We start from the raw sequence: 14,870 nt of genomic DNA on the forward strand, positions 1-14,870 counted from the left end.
TTTTAAAACACTGTTAATTTCCACTTACCGCTTTTCGTCAGGAAAAACGGACACCTGTATCCACCAGGTGACAGTGAAAAAGAACGTGGATTTATCTTCAGGAAAACGATACCCGTATAAACCGTAACAGCTGACGCTAACGTTTCAGGAGTCGCGACAGTGAAACAGACCAGTGCTATAAACCGTAGACATGAAGCACACTACAATAATACACAGTGTTACTTAAATTATGGTTTGAATAACACTGCATGTAAATGTTAAAAGCGGTAGTAGAATCATTCATTGGCATTGTGATGTCTTGGGATGTTACAATACTGTGTGCTTCTGGTACACAAAATCTTGGCACAAGAACAGTGATACCATTCTCTTTTATCTGTTTGAAAAAAATGCTAGATGTAAAACAACTTTAGATTCCATACTTTGTTACTGCCATCTTTGACAAAAGGAAAATAACAAGACCAGGCTATGTCTGCACCACCCCGCGACATGACGACGCTCACAATGCTTTCTTTGTATGCGAGGAAATTAAATTGCCCATATATGTTTATCGGGTCTGATCTACTGTCGGTCCCTGTCCTAGCCGGCGATCTCCTCTAGTGGGACTGACGCTCTCAGCTGCCTTTTAGTAGCCTAATTGAATTAGTTTTGGGATGTCGGGGAGGGGTTTGTTCGGACGGGAGACGCCCACTTCAAAATTCAAACCAATGGGACTGCGCTGCGCGAGGCTGAAACCTAACCCACTCCTCGCGCAGTCGGCGAGCGCCTGCCTTTGGTCTCACCTTCTCATTTCGTCTGAAAGCGAACTGCACGAGATAGCGCATGATCTGCGTTTGATTTCGCCAGTCCTTATATATTTGGATGTAGCACTGGAATGCTCGCATTTGGATCCAGGATTTACAATCGGGTCTACTGTCACGCAGCACATGAAAAAGCCTTTCGGTTCGCAGTTCAGCGAAGGACTTGCCCCCCCTCTGCAGCGACACTTTGAAGACGACGCTGGGAAAGGATACGGCTCCTTCAAGCCACCCGGGGACGGCAGCAGTATAACAACACTACAAAATACGACTCGAGTTATGGGGCTTCTTTTAAATGGGGTTCAAAAGTTATGAACGAAATTACGGAGAAGATGGACTTCTAATGTGAGGCACGGAAAGACGACACGCATTCCCTTTTCTTTTCAAATTCTTGGACTTGACCCTGCGCTGTTGAATTTCTGCACGCAGTAACTGGTTGTAGACTTAGCACACAAGCTACTTGCATGATCACCCGGAAAATTGCGGAGATTCGCACTGTATTTGGATGTTAACACTGCATTTTCCTTCGTTGACTGCTCTCATTGGATCGCCCCTAGAATTTTTTGGTTGGGAAAATTGCATCCCAACAATTGCATGCGTTGAGGATCCGCGAAAACTGATGCGCTTGTTGCTATGAATACATGATCAAACAGGAGAGTCGTCTGGGAGCAATCTGCTGTTCGTAAACGATACGGACTTCATACATTGACAGTCACTTTTCATTATTTCTCCGCCTATATTGAAGTCAGTTCTAAACGAAGTGTGACTCTAAATAAAGATAAAGCGTCGTCACTGGTGCACGTTGCGCTCATAGCTCTTATATCCTAGAAGAAAGATTAAACCCCCCAAAACTGACAATTTAAACACAAATAAGACAAAAAGGGACTACAAATGTGAATGACACTTGGTCAGTTCTGACTGAAGTTACCACAAGCTGCACGAGCAGCATTCCTAGTTCGCGCCGAAGCGGATTGCGTGTCGAAGTTTAGTAGTGATGCTGCATGTGGAAATGATCATTCTCGTTTTTCTGATACTTTGGATGTGTGTATTTAGCCAAGAGCCGGGCTCTAAGGTGGTGGCTGATCGCTATGCCGTCTACTGGAACAGCACCAACCCCAGGTAAGTTGACATTTTAGCTGCGCACAGAGGCCTGGGATAGCTACAGCTCACTGACTTGAGCCGTCCGCTTTCGCGGATCGGGTCGGCTTTATTATGACAAATCTATGAATCAAAGAATGATGACTATTATTAGAAATGTACAGTTGCTCAACTAAGCCTGTCTATGACCAGTGCTTCCCAGGGTAGCAATCCTGTCCCTCAAAACTGAAGAACCACACATTTATTTAGTGCAACAAAGCAGAACCTGTAGTCAAGTATTGGATTCTGCAATTAATCCGTCCAGACATCCTCGTACACATGTCTTTTCTGTCGTCCCTTTTGCTACACCATAATTTTATTTTTACATGCTAGTACTGCCTGTGTATCCTCCAAAGAGAAAAAAACGGCATTTTCTTCGTGTTTGGAAGAGACGAACAAGTGGAGACTACTCGTGCGTGCATTGTTCATCTCATTTCGCTCACTGCAAAGGATTCGTAATTAGGAACAACAAAATACGGCAAGCCAGAGCGCGCATTTTACACGTCTCGTCGGATTGTTATAATCAATACCCCGTCAGTGTAATGCACATCACCTTTTTGCTACACGGATCATTTTGTTTCGTCGCGCACTGAATGAACTCGCTCTATTGAGTAGGTAGCTCTTCCGCGCGGAGGCACGCGGCGGACGGCAGAGATGACACAGTTTGCATAGTGCACGCCGTAATGTTTTTAAAGAAAACATACAGTGTGAATAGTTATTAGCAGTTAGTTATCAGCAGTTGGAGCTAAATGAGTCAAATTATTTCTATTTTATACACACGAGCGGAATTATTGCAGACAGCCACGTCTTAATTTATGGTTATTCCACATCTCAAGAAAAATCCACTGCAGCATACAGTACATGAAATGTTCATTTTTCCCTTTGTGTTTGTGATGGTGCTAATTTATGAACAAAGCAGTCAATTATTTTAGTAGCTCGCTGAGTGCAAAAGGTCGCACTGTTTCACTTGGGGTTATCAGCGCCGTATGGTAAAGCTTTTCGACATTGATTTTTGTCTCATCTCTTCATTCTATAGATTTTCACATCTCTTGAAAACTATGCCTTTTATTTCAGAATCTCTCATTGTTGGGAAACTCACAAGAAGAGATCCTGTTTTATCAAAACCATCTCCCATATAGGCTACTGTGGAATCCCGCAATAAGAATTTCTCTGTAAAGTTTTTAGATTTTCAGATATGTGAAGTTAACAGATAACTGAATATGTATGAAGTGCAATGGTGTTATATTGGCCCCAGTTCATAAAATTATTTTTTGTAACTCACAAAGCCTTACTGTAAATGAACATCTTAGCTTTTATTAGGTATAGTCTTGCCACAGGACAATATAATTGATACTTTTAATGTTACCGCCAATTTTACGGCTTTTGTTACAGAGGACTGTTTACAAACTGCTTCGATAAAAGTCTGGAAAAAGTTGTACTTTTACAGTTTTATAGCGAATTAATAGTTCGCTCTAAAACTGAAAAATCGGAAGTCTTCATATCGAGTTTTTACAATATAGAGAATTGTTATAATGTATTTAAAACAAATACTGCGGGCGGTCAGGATTTACGAGTTTGTCTTGACACTGGCATTAACTGATAATCGCAGCGTTTTCATGCTCAAAGCTTCGGCTGTGTTTCCTGAGACATTTTAAGGCGATTAATTGTAAGAAAATAAGCCATGGCTTTAAAAATGAAGCACTAATCACCAGCGCCAAACAATAAACAACTGATAAAAGGTAAAGTAAACGTGTACTTTGTATATTTTTATAAGATAAATTAAACGAGTTGTAAATGTTTGGTGTAGATTAAAGTGAACTCCGAAACAGTAATTCACTATTCACATCAGCAGTTCATTGTCCTCCGGTCCGTGTCTTCTTGAGGAGTCTAGCATTGTAGGTTGTCGAGGTGCGAGGCAAAATAAGCCTAACTGGGACTTGGCCTTGAATTATTTAGTGTAAAAAAGTTTGCACAGCGTGTACCTTTCCACCAAATTTATACTTTAATCAAGCAAGGTGCAAAGTCTCAACCTACGGTGTCCAACGGCACATTTGCCTCTGTGTACCTTTGGGACTCAAGAGGATGAAAGAAACTAATTTTGCTGAAAAACAACACGCATAGAGTTTTCAAACAGTGAAAACGAAATTTAGGTCGGCTAAAAATAAACCTAAATTCAGCGCTGTGAAAAAATTGAACTCTCCAGCCTTATTCACCTTCTTTGGAGCTGATGGGGAAATTCGCGCAAACCATCGTGCTGTATTTAAAAGCGTTCGTAGCAGTCATTTTCATGGGCAGAGCCCAAGCGTGTTACTCAATGCAAAAGCAGAGTAGGAGTTCAGTAGTGGGTGTGATGGCTCTAAGCAATTTTGGAGGTCATAGAGTAAGAGTGAATCATTTATCCAATCATTAAGTTATGCCTAAGTATACATATCATTGCAACTTAATGTCTATACCCACATACGAGGTATGGTCAACGCTTTTGTGGTCAGGCTTTAGAACAGTTCAGCCAAGCCTAGACAAAAATGGAATATGGATTATAACATGTAGGCCTATTTAATAAAGTTCTTGGTGTAACCTTTGACATTGATGCTTAGAAAAAACTGGATACTAACAGCTCAGCCAAAGCAAGGAAATGTTCAGTGTCTGCTGAATTAAAATTTTAATTTCAATCTCAGAGCACATAATTGGCAAAGTCATTAATCGTATACTGACTTTGTTGAATAAATATTTATATTTAGCTTGCAGTTCCTGAGAAAGATTAATTATCCAAAGCAATTGGTGGTCAGCGCAGAACTCTACAAAAGGAGTATTGAGCTCGGTGCCTGTGTGCTAGATTCCTGCACAGATATCCCGAGTATTGGGTCTGTTGTGGTCAGTGCCTCGCGTCTAGTTTAAGTTGAGGGTTTATTTATGTGTCGCTTTCTTCAAACTGAGCCCAGAGTTTAATCAGATCTGTTGTGTTGATAGACACAGTTTCATTATGGTACACATTTTTCAAAATTGACTGGCAGTTCTGCTGAAATAATAATAATAATAATTTTGTCCAGATGTGCACACATTCTCTCTCTGCGAAGAAGAGAGAATTTTAGAATCAGAAGTTAAAGTAAACTTCATTCTCTGTTTAGAGGTGGAAAAAATGCCCAGCCGGACCATTGAAGGAGTACACATGGTGAACTTTGATCTCCCTTGTAAAATATGAGAAAAATATAGTTTCCTGGGACTCCTGCTTTTTAGACCCTTTATTGCCCGAAGAAAGGAAACAGGTTTTCGGAGGGGTTTTGCAGCATGGTGTGAGTCATTTTCTTTTGAATAATGGCAGTTTGTTTGACTCTTTTCTCCCATAGGGCAATTGCATCTGGCAAGAAGGAAAGCCAGAGGAGAGGCAAACAAACACATTAAATCGTATGACTCAATGCACAGATATTTTGAGTCACCATTCACGTGTGACATTGTTTTATGCCATTGTATATTTCCCCGACTGTTAAAATACCATGGTCAGACAGTAAAAAAACGGACCGGTATTTCTTGGGTTGAAAAAAAAAATCTGTTACGTCGTTGAAATTGCTAAAGCCATCTGTGGAATTACATTTAACAAACTGAAACAGAGGTGTACATTTAAAAAAAAAAACAACACAATGACCTCCACGTACTGGAGCTTGTCTCTCAGCGCCTGCTTTTCTTTCTGCTCTCCGGTGCCAGGAGCCAGGCTGCTGCCACTGCTGTCTGTATCGGCACATAACGAGCCAATGGTAGCGGGAGAGCTCACACCTCGGTCTGAGAGGAGAAAGAGTGTTAACTGCTTAATTACTCCTCTGAATACTCTCCCCCCCACCCCCGTACCAGTGCTAGCCTTTGAGTATCGCTAATGCCCCTAATGAAGGGGTGGATTTTCCCCGTGTGCTGCACTCCGAAGTCTATACTGGAGCGGTACGTGTTATGGACCACCGCCTTTCCCCAAAGCCACACTGGGCATGGGAAGCAAGGGAACACAGTTACGGGTTCACGGGGGCCCCGTCTGTGACAGACGCATACAGTGGACATGTTTCCGGAAAATGGGGGTAAGAAAAGCAGACTGATTTTTCGGAAGTGAAACGCACCAACCTGTGCGAACATGTTAAGTAAAAATAAATGAAGAAATGTATTTATAACTAATTTTTTTTCCAAGTAGCCTTGGGTTTTCATTTTTTTTTTAAATTCCCTCTAGAAAATGCACTATATAGAACACTTTGTGACAATCTTGATTGCAGAAATGTGCTAAAACAAATAAAACTTGATTGACTGATTTATTGATAATATAAGAAAAAAAACAGAAGGAGCGTAGTGCTGCCGTTATACACAACTTCTTCGTTCTGAGTGGATTCTGCTTTGTGTTTGTGGGGTAAACAAATGTGAATCGTTAAAAGAAATTCTTGCAATAGGGACTGTTTTATTTATTTGCCTAGCTGACCCCCTCCCCGTAGGTGACGCACAGGACTTCCTTTTCAGATATTATCCACTTCATACAGCTGGATATCTATTGGAGAAATCCAGATTAGGATCCTTACTCATGGGTACAACAATGAGGCCTCACTGGAGAGTCAAGCCTGCTCCCTTCTGGTTGCTCGCCCCATATCTTTTTCTCGTACCCATATACGCAGGACTAGATCTGTGTCCTCATGCTCGGCCGATGCTGGGAGAGGGTACGTATATGCACAAATACCCCATAATCCCTTTGGGCCTTGGTTTTGATCTGGGAACGTGACACACTGGTGTCGGTAATGTAAACCACATGGATAGTAACGTGTCCCTTCCTTTAACAATACAGGCCCGTTTGTTCTCGGAATTACCACATAAGGCAATACTGATGTCTCCCCCCAAACCGCAGACCAGTTCTTTCTACTTGTTAAAACAGCGCGCCCCCTCCTCGATATCAGAAAAAAATGTTGTATGGTTTTTCAAAGAGAAAAACTGAAAACTAACCCTCTTTCGAGAAAGGGGCCGAGTGGTTTTGGGTCCCGACTAGAGGAACCTGCATCCTGAATTGGAAGGCTGACTGTTGAGATAGTCTGTGTTTCAGCAAGGGGTGGTAGTGGCATACATTAAAGAGAATTATATTCCTTTTTCTAAAACAATCAAATGAACGTATTGTGCTGTCTATTTGTGTACTTTTGGTGCCTAAAAAAATGATAGGATCTTTGAGTACTACAAGTTTGGTCTAACCTTTCCTTTCAAAGGTCATATAGGTTATGAATAAACTAAGTAGGATTCCATCTTACGAGTACTGTGGAATATTTATGTTAATGTTTAATACGACTGCTCCTTTGTTTCCTGATTGTAGAGGCATTCTGTATACTGCTGTCTCTGTGTGGTTTGAGCAATTTGGCGTAATCACACACCCCGCCATCACTTGCCGCTTGTTACCTATCACCAGGGCATTGCTTGGTTTTTCTGTTGTGGCTGCTTATGATGCAGAATTTTTTTTGGGTGGGAGCAGGAAGGGATCAGAAATTTCTGCTACACTGTCCCAACCCCTAACCCTCCCACCCCCCACCCATCCCCATTCGTCCTCCATGGCCTCTTTTATTCTCCCCCTCTTTTCTTTTCTTTAAAATCCTGATTGTTCCTTCTCTCTGGTGCTTAGTAGAATCTGCCCTGTCTTTCCGGTTAGTGTGACCTCGCTGGGGGGGTGCCACTAGACAGGGGTAATCGGCTGTGACTCCTGGTACTCATTTTGCACAGATATCGGAGAAACTCAACTTTCATTTAGTTAAAAAAATATATAATGGTAAAATATATAAAAATTTCAATAATTATGATGGTCATTGTTGCTTTATTTAAATAAAATATAAACAAAAAAAATTTGTTGGGGAAAAGTCGCTTTCCTGTCTTCAGCCATGAATGTGTTAAAAAAACAGAATCAGTTTTTGTCAGTGCTATTTTATTTGGCCCGAGAAAGTGAAAAACATCCATGCGGGGTATTTCTTGAATTTTGGGTGGCCTAGAATGTGATTAGAGGGTTTCTTTCCGCCAGTCAGATGGTCTCCGCTCGCTCTCCGATTCTCATCAAAACAACTAGCAGACATTTATACCTTTTTTTCCATGGTCTGTGAAGTAGCCCTCAGAGACAGAGATGTACATTTTACTTAATGTTATTTGATATAAAATATCACACAACCATTTATGTTAAGTCTCCGAAGCCATGGGGACATTCCTTTCTTGTGTTTTTGAGTGCGAGAGAGAGAGAAAGAGAGAGGGAGGAATGCGGGAATGAACAGATACAGGGATAGAGAGATGAAGGCGGTAGAGATTCATGGGGCACTCGTTTCATGCAAGTGAACGCTGGGGGGAATGGGAAAGTGTGGACCCCCCGAGGTGACCTCAGCTCTGGCTCCCTCTGTAGGGGAGTGATCCCGAACATGGGTCGCCACCTGTCAATCACTCAGGGTCATAATGGGACTGCACAATGATCTTGCCTGACATATGTCTATGGATATGAATGTGAATATGGCCAGCTGTGTAAATTATAAATATGAATGTGAATATGTCCAGCCACATGAATTAGCCTTTGCAATGAAATGCTAAGGTGCTATGATGTTACTCCTTCAACAGAAACATATTAATAAGTTTATGGGGTCATTGTCCTCCAGCAAGAACAGATCCAAACCGTAATGAAAGTTCATCAGACTCTGATCAGTAAATGACAGTAAACAAATTTTCAATATATATTCACAGCAATTGGGCATATATTATATTGTGAAAATAGTTATGAATTCTTAACTGGACTGACAGGAGTTTGTCTCTCATAGCATTTCCAATATCCTCTCCAAGCACCCCCTATTAGAAAGGGGAGTTTACTGAAGGTATGGTTCAAAGTGCTTTCCAAAGAAAACAAGTAAAAATATTCAGAGCAGACACCTATGTTCTGTATGCATTTGTCCTTAACTTTGACTAAGAAATGAATGCAAATGTTGATTACCAAAATGAACAAACACAGATCACTTTGGTGATCTGTGAATTTGCAGACACTGGTGTGGTGGTAAGGAACAGATCTTGCAACCAAAAAGGTTGCTGGTTTAATCATCAATGGGCCACTGCTGTTGTACCCCAGTGCAAGATACTTAACTAGAATGGCCTCTGTAAACATTCAGCAGCATAAATGGATTAAATATAAAAATATTATAAATATAATGCTATGCACTTAGCTACAGATAACTGAAATGTAACGTCTATGGTATCAAGGCTGTGTGGCCAGCAGATGCTCCTCAAACACAGCCAACGCATTGATTAAATGCCCTTCCAGCGGTGGTTGCTCCTTTAGTGAGCTGCGTTTAAAGTTTGTCAGAGCTGACGCACACAGACTCCGGGAATGCTTTGTTAAGCGCTGCCGTCAAAGGCTTGGAGGAGGGGATGCAAGTGGAGGTGGTGGATTGGCCTCCACCCACAAGGGGGCGCTGCCTAGCGCAGACTGACTAATGTTCCACCCCCAAACCCCTCTTCCCCCCTCCCCTCCAGCAGCACTCGACACCCACACACTCCCAGTTTCTGTTTCGTGAACCTCCTCCACTGGAGCTTCGTGGCTGTGCAGTCCCTGCTCTAGTACTCATCCGGCTCTTTTTGGATGAAGAACGCAGTAATGTAATCACCCACTGGCCAGCTCAGCCTCAGCTGTTCATTCTTATATACACCCAGAGGGGGGCGCTCCGCCAGTCGAATCACCACGTTGTAGGATTTCATGAACACCCACAGGCCCGCTGCCACACTGAGAGGACCAGCTAATTGATGTCCTCATATGGGCTATTTTGCAGATTGCATCATGGTATAGCTGACTGATAACTGCTCCAGCTTTGCTTGGTCTTTGAATGACTCGATTAGACGTTTTTTGTTGTGCTTGTGGGAGGATTTCCTTTTCATAGCTTGTACAGTAAGACAGTAGATAAGGCAACACAGTGCAGGTTATAACACAGAAGACACGTGTAGCCCAGCGGAGCATTGAGTAGGACAACGCTGGCAAATAGCCACGGTGACTGTCAAAATACATGCCCACTCATTCATTTCTTTGTTCTGTTTTAAAAAGTAGCATTCTTGTTCACTTGTATGTGTGAAAAGTACATTGGTGTAGAGGGGTTTCCATAACAGAGGTACTGTGTCACAGGTTTACTTAAAGATACAAAGCCTTGTATTGTTGTTTTTTTGAAATTACTTTTCATCACATTAAATATAAACTTTCATTTCTGCTTGTGGGATTTTTTGCATGAATTTTAAAGCTATAGAAACCGTGTAATATTACTTGGCCCCTTATTAATTTATTTGACTGCAACTGGGAGATTTTGTCTCGCTTGACCTACATCTTGTTTGCTGTTTGCCTCGTTTAGGCTTGCAGTTTATGCATGCTCATGCAATTACAGGATTTGCATAGGAAACTGGAAAAGCTGGAGTTTCCATTTTTTAATAGCGACTCAGGGGCAAACTGCACAGAGCAGGATGGAGGGACAAACAGAAACTGCATCAGAAATAAGACTCAAGCTACACAGAGCAGGACAGAGGGACTCAGGCTACACAAGTCTGCCAGATACTCACTTATCTCTCCGCTGCATTGATGAATGAGGTGACCATACCTGTGCTGGATGTGGTGGTTGTGTGCCCTTTGGTTAGCACCCCTGCAGTGCCTACCTTTATTCTCATATGTCACTTATGTCACTTCCTCCGTCTGGGGGGAATGTAAGAGCGGTAGAGTTTGTGTCAGCAGAGGTGAACGTCAACATCACAGAAATTGATAGAAGAAAAATGAAGAAGCTTCCTCAGATTTATGGCAGTTGTGACAGAAATGATAGGGATGTTTGCCTTCAGAGAGAGAAAGAGCGCATGTCTCAATGAACCTGGTCAGTGATCCAGTGACTGGGCCTCAGCAGGTTCACTGGTCACTTTTCTGAATGGGAGTGTGTATTATCTCCTTTCAGACTCAGCTTCTTAGACTTTTAATAGTCATGCCAAAAACTGGCCAATGGGACGGGATGACAGAAACAGAGCTTTTTGCGTCAAGAAGACGGAGCTCACTGTCTGGTCAACATATAGAATATCTGTGTAACTGGAAAGTATGACCCACGGATTAGAAGTGGGGAGATTAGTATGTTCATGGCTCACTAATATTAACTGACTCTTCCCCCTTTATAAGGCTTGGAGGAGCAGGGCCTGTTTTTGGCTATGCAAAATCTGTGAAGAGATGAACCTTGGAGAGGTCAGATCTGAAAAGAGTCCTTTGTACAAAAACAACAGATGTGAGGTTTAGGGTTCAGTCATGGCTGTACAAGTGCAAGGAAACGATTCTGTCATGAAAAAACTAGGTGCTTTTCACTGTGTGACAGTTCTGCAGCATTAAGAAGACAGCTAGATTATGTTTCATTTTTCCACATAATACCTACACGTGCATACTAAACCGCAAAACTGTTTCTCTTGGGTTTGGACTTTTCATCATTCAGGGGAGGAGTTCAGGCTGTAATTTTGGCCAGCAATGGAGGAGTTGGAAGGGGTGTCCCAAACTTCATTTGTGTTTTCATGCAAAATGCTTGTGTTTGTTCTTTGGGAAGGGTCTGCACAGAAGAAAAGCATTTATTTGCATTGAAAGGAAGCAGGGAGGACTCGGTGTATTTACTCAAGGGGGGGACATGCTGAATCTGTGTGGCTTTTAGCCTGAATTTTTCTCTCAGCTCTGTGAAACCCGATACCCCGCTAATCGGCAAGCGTTGAAGGAGCTGTGCTGATGAGTGAAGCAGTTGCTTGAGTGGGAGGGGCCATACTGGGTTGTCAGGAAAGTGACGGACAGGGAATCATCTCAACATTCTGTAGGTGGACGGTATCAGAGGGTTGATTTTAATCTCGTAAAGTCCCTGTTAAATCTGCCCATCACAGGCGACACATGTTTTCTGGAAGGGCGTCTCGTTCTCTAATCAGTGAGTGCTTGCCCTCTGGGGTACTTTATCCTTCAAAGATTTTACTCTTTTCTAAGTTAATAATAAACGCTAGGCTAAATGCTAAGCTTTACATACGGAGCATATTATTCCGTTTCAAGGTTGATACAGAAATGCTTGTTTTCCTGTCCAACCAAATGCTTTCCCAGGGTTTATGTTTTCAGAGGCCTTCTTTGATAGTGTGCCAGTGTAAGTCTTGGAAAAAGTGCACTTTTTTACACTCACAGGAAGAATAACAGTATAACTCTGTGTGGGTATTAATTTTCTTTATTAGTCTTACCTTTTTTCACATTTGGTGCCTTTCCTAACATAATCACACTAGATATGACTCAAAGTTACTTATTTTTTTAGAGGTGAAATTTCACAAGGTGTGTTTCAGTGCTTGGAAAACGTGCTTTCTGCAGTAAGATAAGTAAACTCAGACCAGAGGGGCAGACTGAAACATGTAAAGAATTTTTGCGGCGTGAGATTGGTGTATGGTGGTCTAGAGAAAGGTAAATAAGCCAAGCCTTTATTAAGCCTGCTTGCTGACTGCTGCAACTCCAGCAAACACATCTTTTCACACTGCGCTAAATTACTGGTGCGTGGCATTCGAAAAAGACACCTTTGAGCGAGTCAGTCATAATGACAGCTCTCAACCTACATCCAACCAGTCATGAAATATGGCTTCATAGCAGGTCCGTGTCATTAATCATAACTGTGTAACTCAGGAAAGTGCTGACAAAGTAAACACAGAAAAATGTTTATGGAAAAAATACACATTCATGTTTGTTATTATTTTTGACGTCACAAGACTATCGTGTACGCCTAGGTATTTTGTTCTTCCGTCTTTCTGTTCTCCGAGTCTAAAATTTCGGTGGCATCAAGGCAAGGCAGAAAGTCTTGACTTGGGCAAATGTTTTATCCTTAAACTTTCTTTGACAATGCACACATATTTCTCATTAGAGTTGGAAGGGAGAAAGTTATTCAACAAGTTCCTTTTAGGTGTCTGCAAACATCCTGAAAAGGCTGTATTCCCTGAGCAAACCCTAGCCTTGGCTTGCAGCACTCCTAGTGTGCTCGTACTAAAATAAGCCCAGACTTTGTTTATTGAAAAAAAGAAAAAAAACTGACTCTATTTGTTCTAACTTGATTTCGATTTCATTTCCTCTTAATGATTTGCTTGTACTTTTTGTTTCTGATGTTCACCCTTACTCCCCTCCCCCAACCCTCCTCATGAACCCTCCCTCCCACCGGTCGCCCCTCCCTCTGTCACCGAACCCCCGCTGCTCGGTCGGGAGAAAACCGCCAAAAAGGCGTCCGCATCCAAACTCGCGGTAAATATTGACGAGGGTCTCCCACAAGTACTTCGGCCCCCTCTCTCTGCCAGGCTGTGAGGGTCTGAAAGGCCTCTATTGTTCCTGGCCTGGTCGGCACTCCACTGCCAGGGCTAAAAGTATGCATGCCTTTAAAAGGGGAATAAAAGAAAGGCGGTGGGGGGGGGGGGGGGTCACAGTCAAGCACTCACAGAGGACGGCAAAGGGGTGATCGTACTGCAAGGCAGAGGATTCTAGTCAGCGTAACCCCAAATTTGTAGGGAGCAATGGAGAATCAATGCCCTCGACCCTTTCTGTGAAGGCCTCCAGACTTCATATCACATGTATGTTTATGATAGAGATGTATATATGTGATGCATGTGCATGGTTATGATATAGCTGTATGGTTACATGGCATATAGGTATATTGTTATATAGGTATGTGGTCATGTGGTATTTCTCTGAAAAGCTTGTGTTCTGTGCTCTGGCTAGCAGCTTGAACCCCATCAAAGCTCAGACACCCCAGATTTGTGCCCCCTGCGGAGGCTCGAGTCCTAACAGCATTCTTAGTGGCTTCCTGGCTAATGAGAGGATGACAGCGATCTGGTGGTAACAGCGAATCTTAGCATCCTGGCTAACAAGAGGATAACAGTGCTCTGGTCCCAACAGCGAATACTAGCATCCTGGCTAAGGATAACAGCGCCCTGTTTGTGGCGGTGCTGCGTGTTAGCCAGGAGAGCCGAGGTGACTTCCCGAGGGCTGCCTCTGGCGAAACAGCCAAAGTTAATTTGGTTATTTTCCCCCCATAGCTCCCCTTACCGACATGCCGATAAGGTCTGCCAGCGCTGGCATTAATCAGCGCACACATTGCGTGCAGCAGGAGCTGCGGCAGGGCATCCTCTCCCTCCGCTCCGTGGATGGAGTCGGCCCTTTTAAATGTCAAATTTCTCTTCCTCCTTCAGTCTGCATTTATTCTGTGTCTTTTCTGGAGTCACTATTTCTGGCAGGTTTGGAGTGGGGGTGGTGTTAGCAGAGGGGATTGTGAAAGACATGTCCTGCTCATAGCTTTCATACATGTAATGACAAAAGAGAGAAGAGCGCAAATAAAATTCAGTGGCGGTCAGAGATTCTCACAGATACGCTGTACTGTTGTCATGCACGGTTTTGTTTGGTTTTTTTTTTGCAATAATTTGGGTGAACTCCGGTTTGGCTCAGTCTTCACGCTCCTCACCTGTGCCGCAGGGGTGTGGTATCCTCAACTGAACCTGCGTCATTGTTGCCGGGCAACATTTTTTTTAATACATTTTTGTCTGGAACACAAACGCGTTCGAGTAGAGTGAGTTTTAATTGACCCGAACGGTGATTGCTGACTGAAATTTTCTCAGCAGCTTCAAATGGAGACAAATGTTTATTAGGCTCTTGCAATAAGCAGAGCTGCTGCCACACACTGTCAGCTAGTAAGGAGGGCTATGTGTGTGTGTGTGTGTGCGCGCACCTATGTGAATATGTTTATATCTTTAAGTTGTGAGGTTATTGGTTTTATCCGTCTCCAGAACTGAACAATAGTTTAGAAACCAAGAAGTGGAACTCTTTGTGGAGTTTGAAATGAAAATGTTCTTTGTGGAGTTTTGAAATGTAAGTTTGAAATAGAAAAAAAAATTAAATGTTTGGCTTCCTTCATTCCCCACAAACAGTTCCTG

The 14,870-nt window shown here is 42.6% G+C and overlaps 1 protein-coding gene across 1 annotated transcript in view; it reads left to right on the forward strand.

Annotated features, from left to right (window-relative positions):
• The first annotated feature begins 769 nt into the window (after positions 1-769).
• efna5b (ephrin-A5b) overlaps positions 770-14,870 on the forward strand; it is a 100,595-nt gene continuing 86,494 nt past the window's right edge. Inside the window, exon 1 of the mRNA XM_036526943.1 lies at positions 770-1,913. Coding sequence (XP_036382836.1) covers positions 1,789-1,913 — 125 coding nt within the window. The 5' untranslated portion in view covers positions 770-1,788. The remainder of the gene's footprint in view (positions 1,914-14,870) is intronic.

Source organism: Megalops cyprinoides, chromosome 4 (genome assembly GCF_013368585.1).
Source record: "Megalops cyprinoides isolate fMegCyp1 chromosome 4, fMegCyp1.pri, whole genome shotgun sequence".
In the NCBI taxonomy this organism is placed as follows: Eukaryota; Metazoa; Chordata; class Actinopteri; order Elopiformes; family Megalopidae; genus Megalops; species Megalops cyprinoides.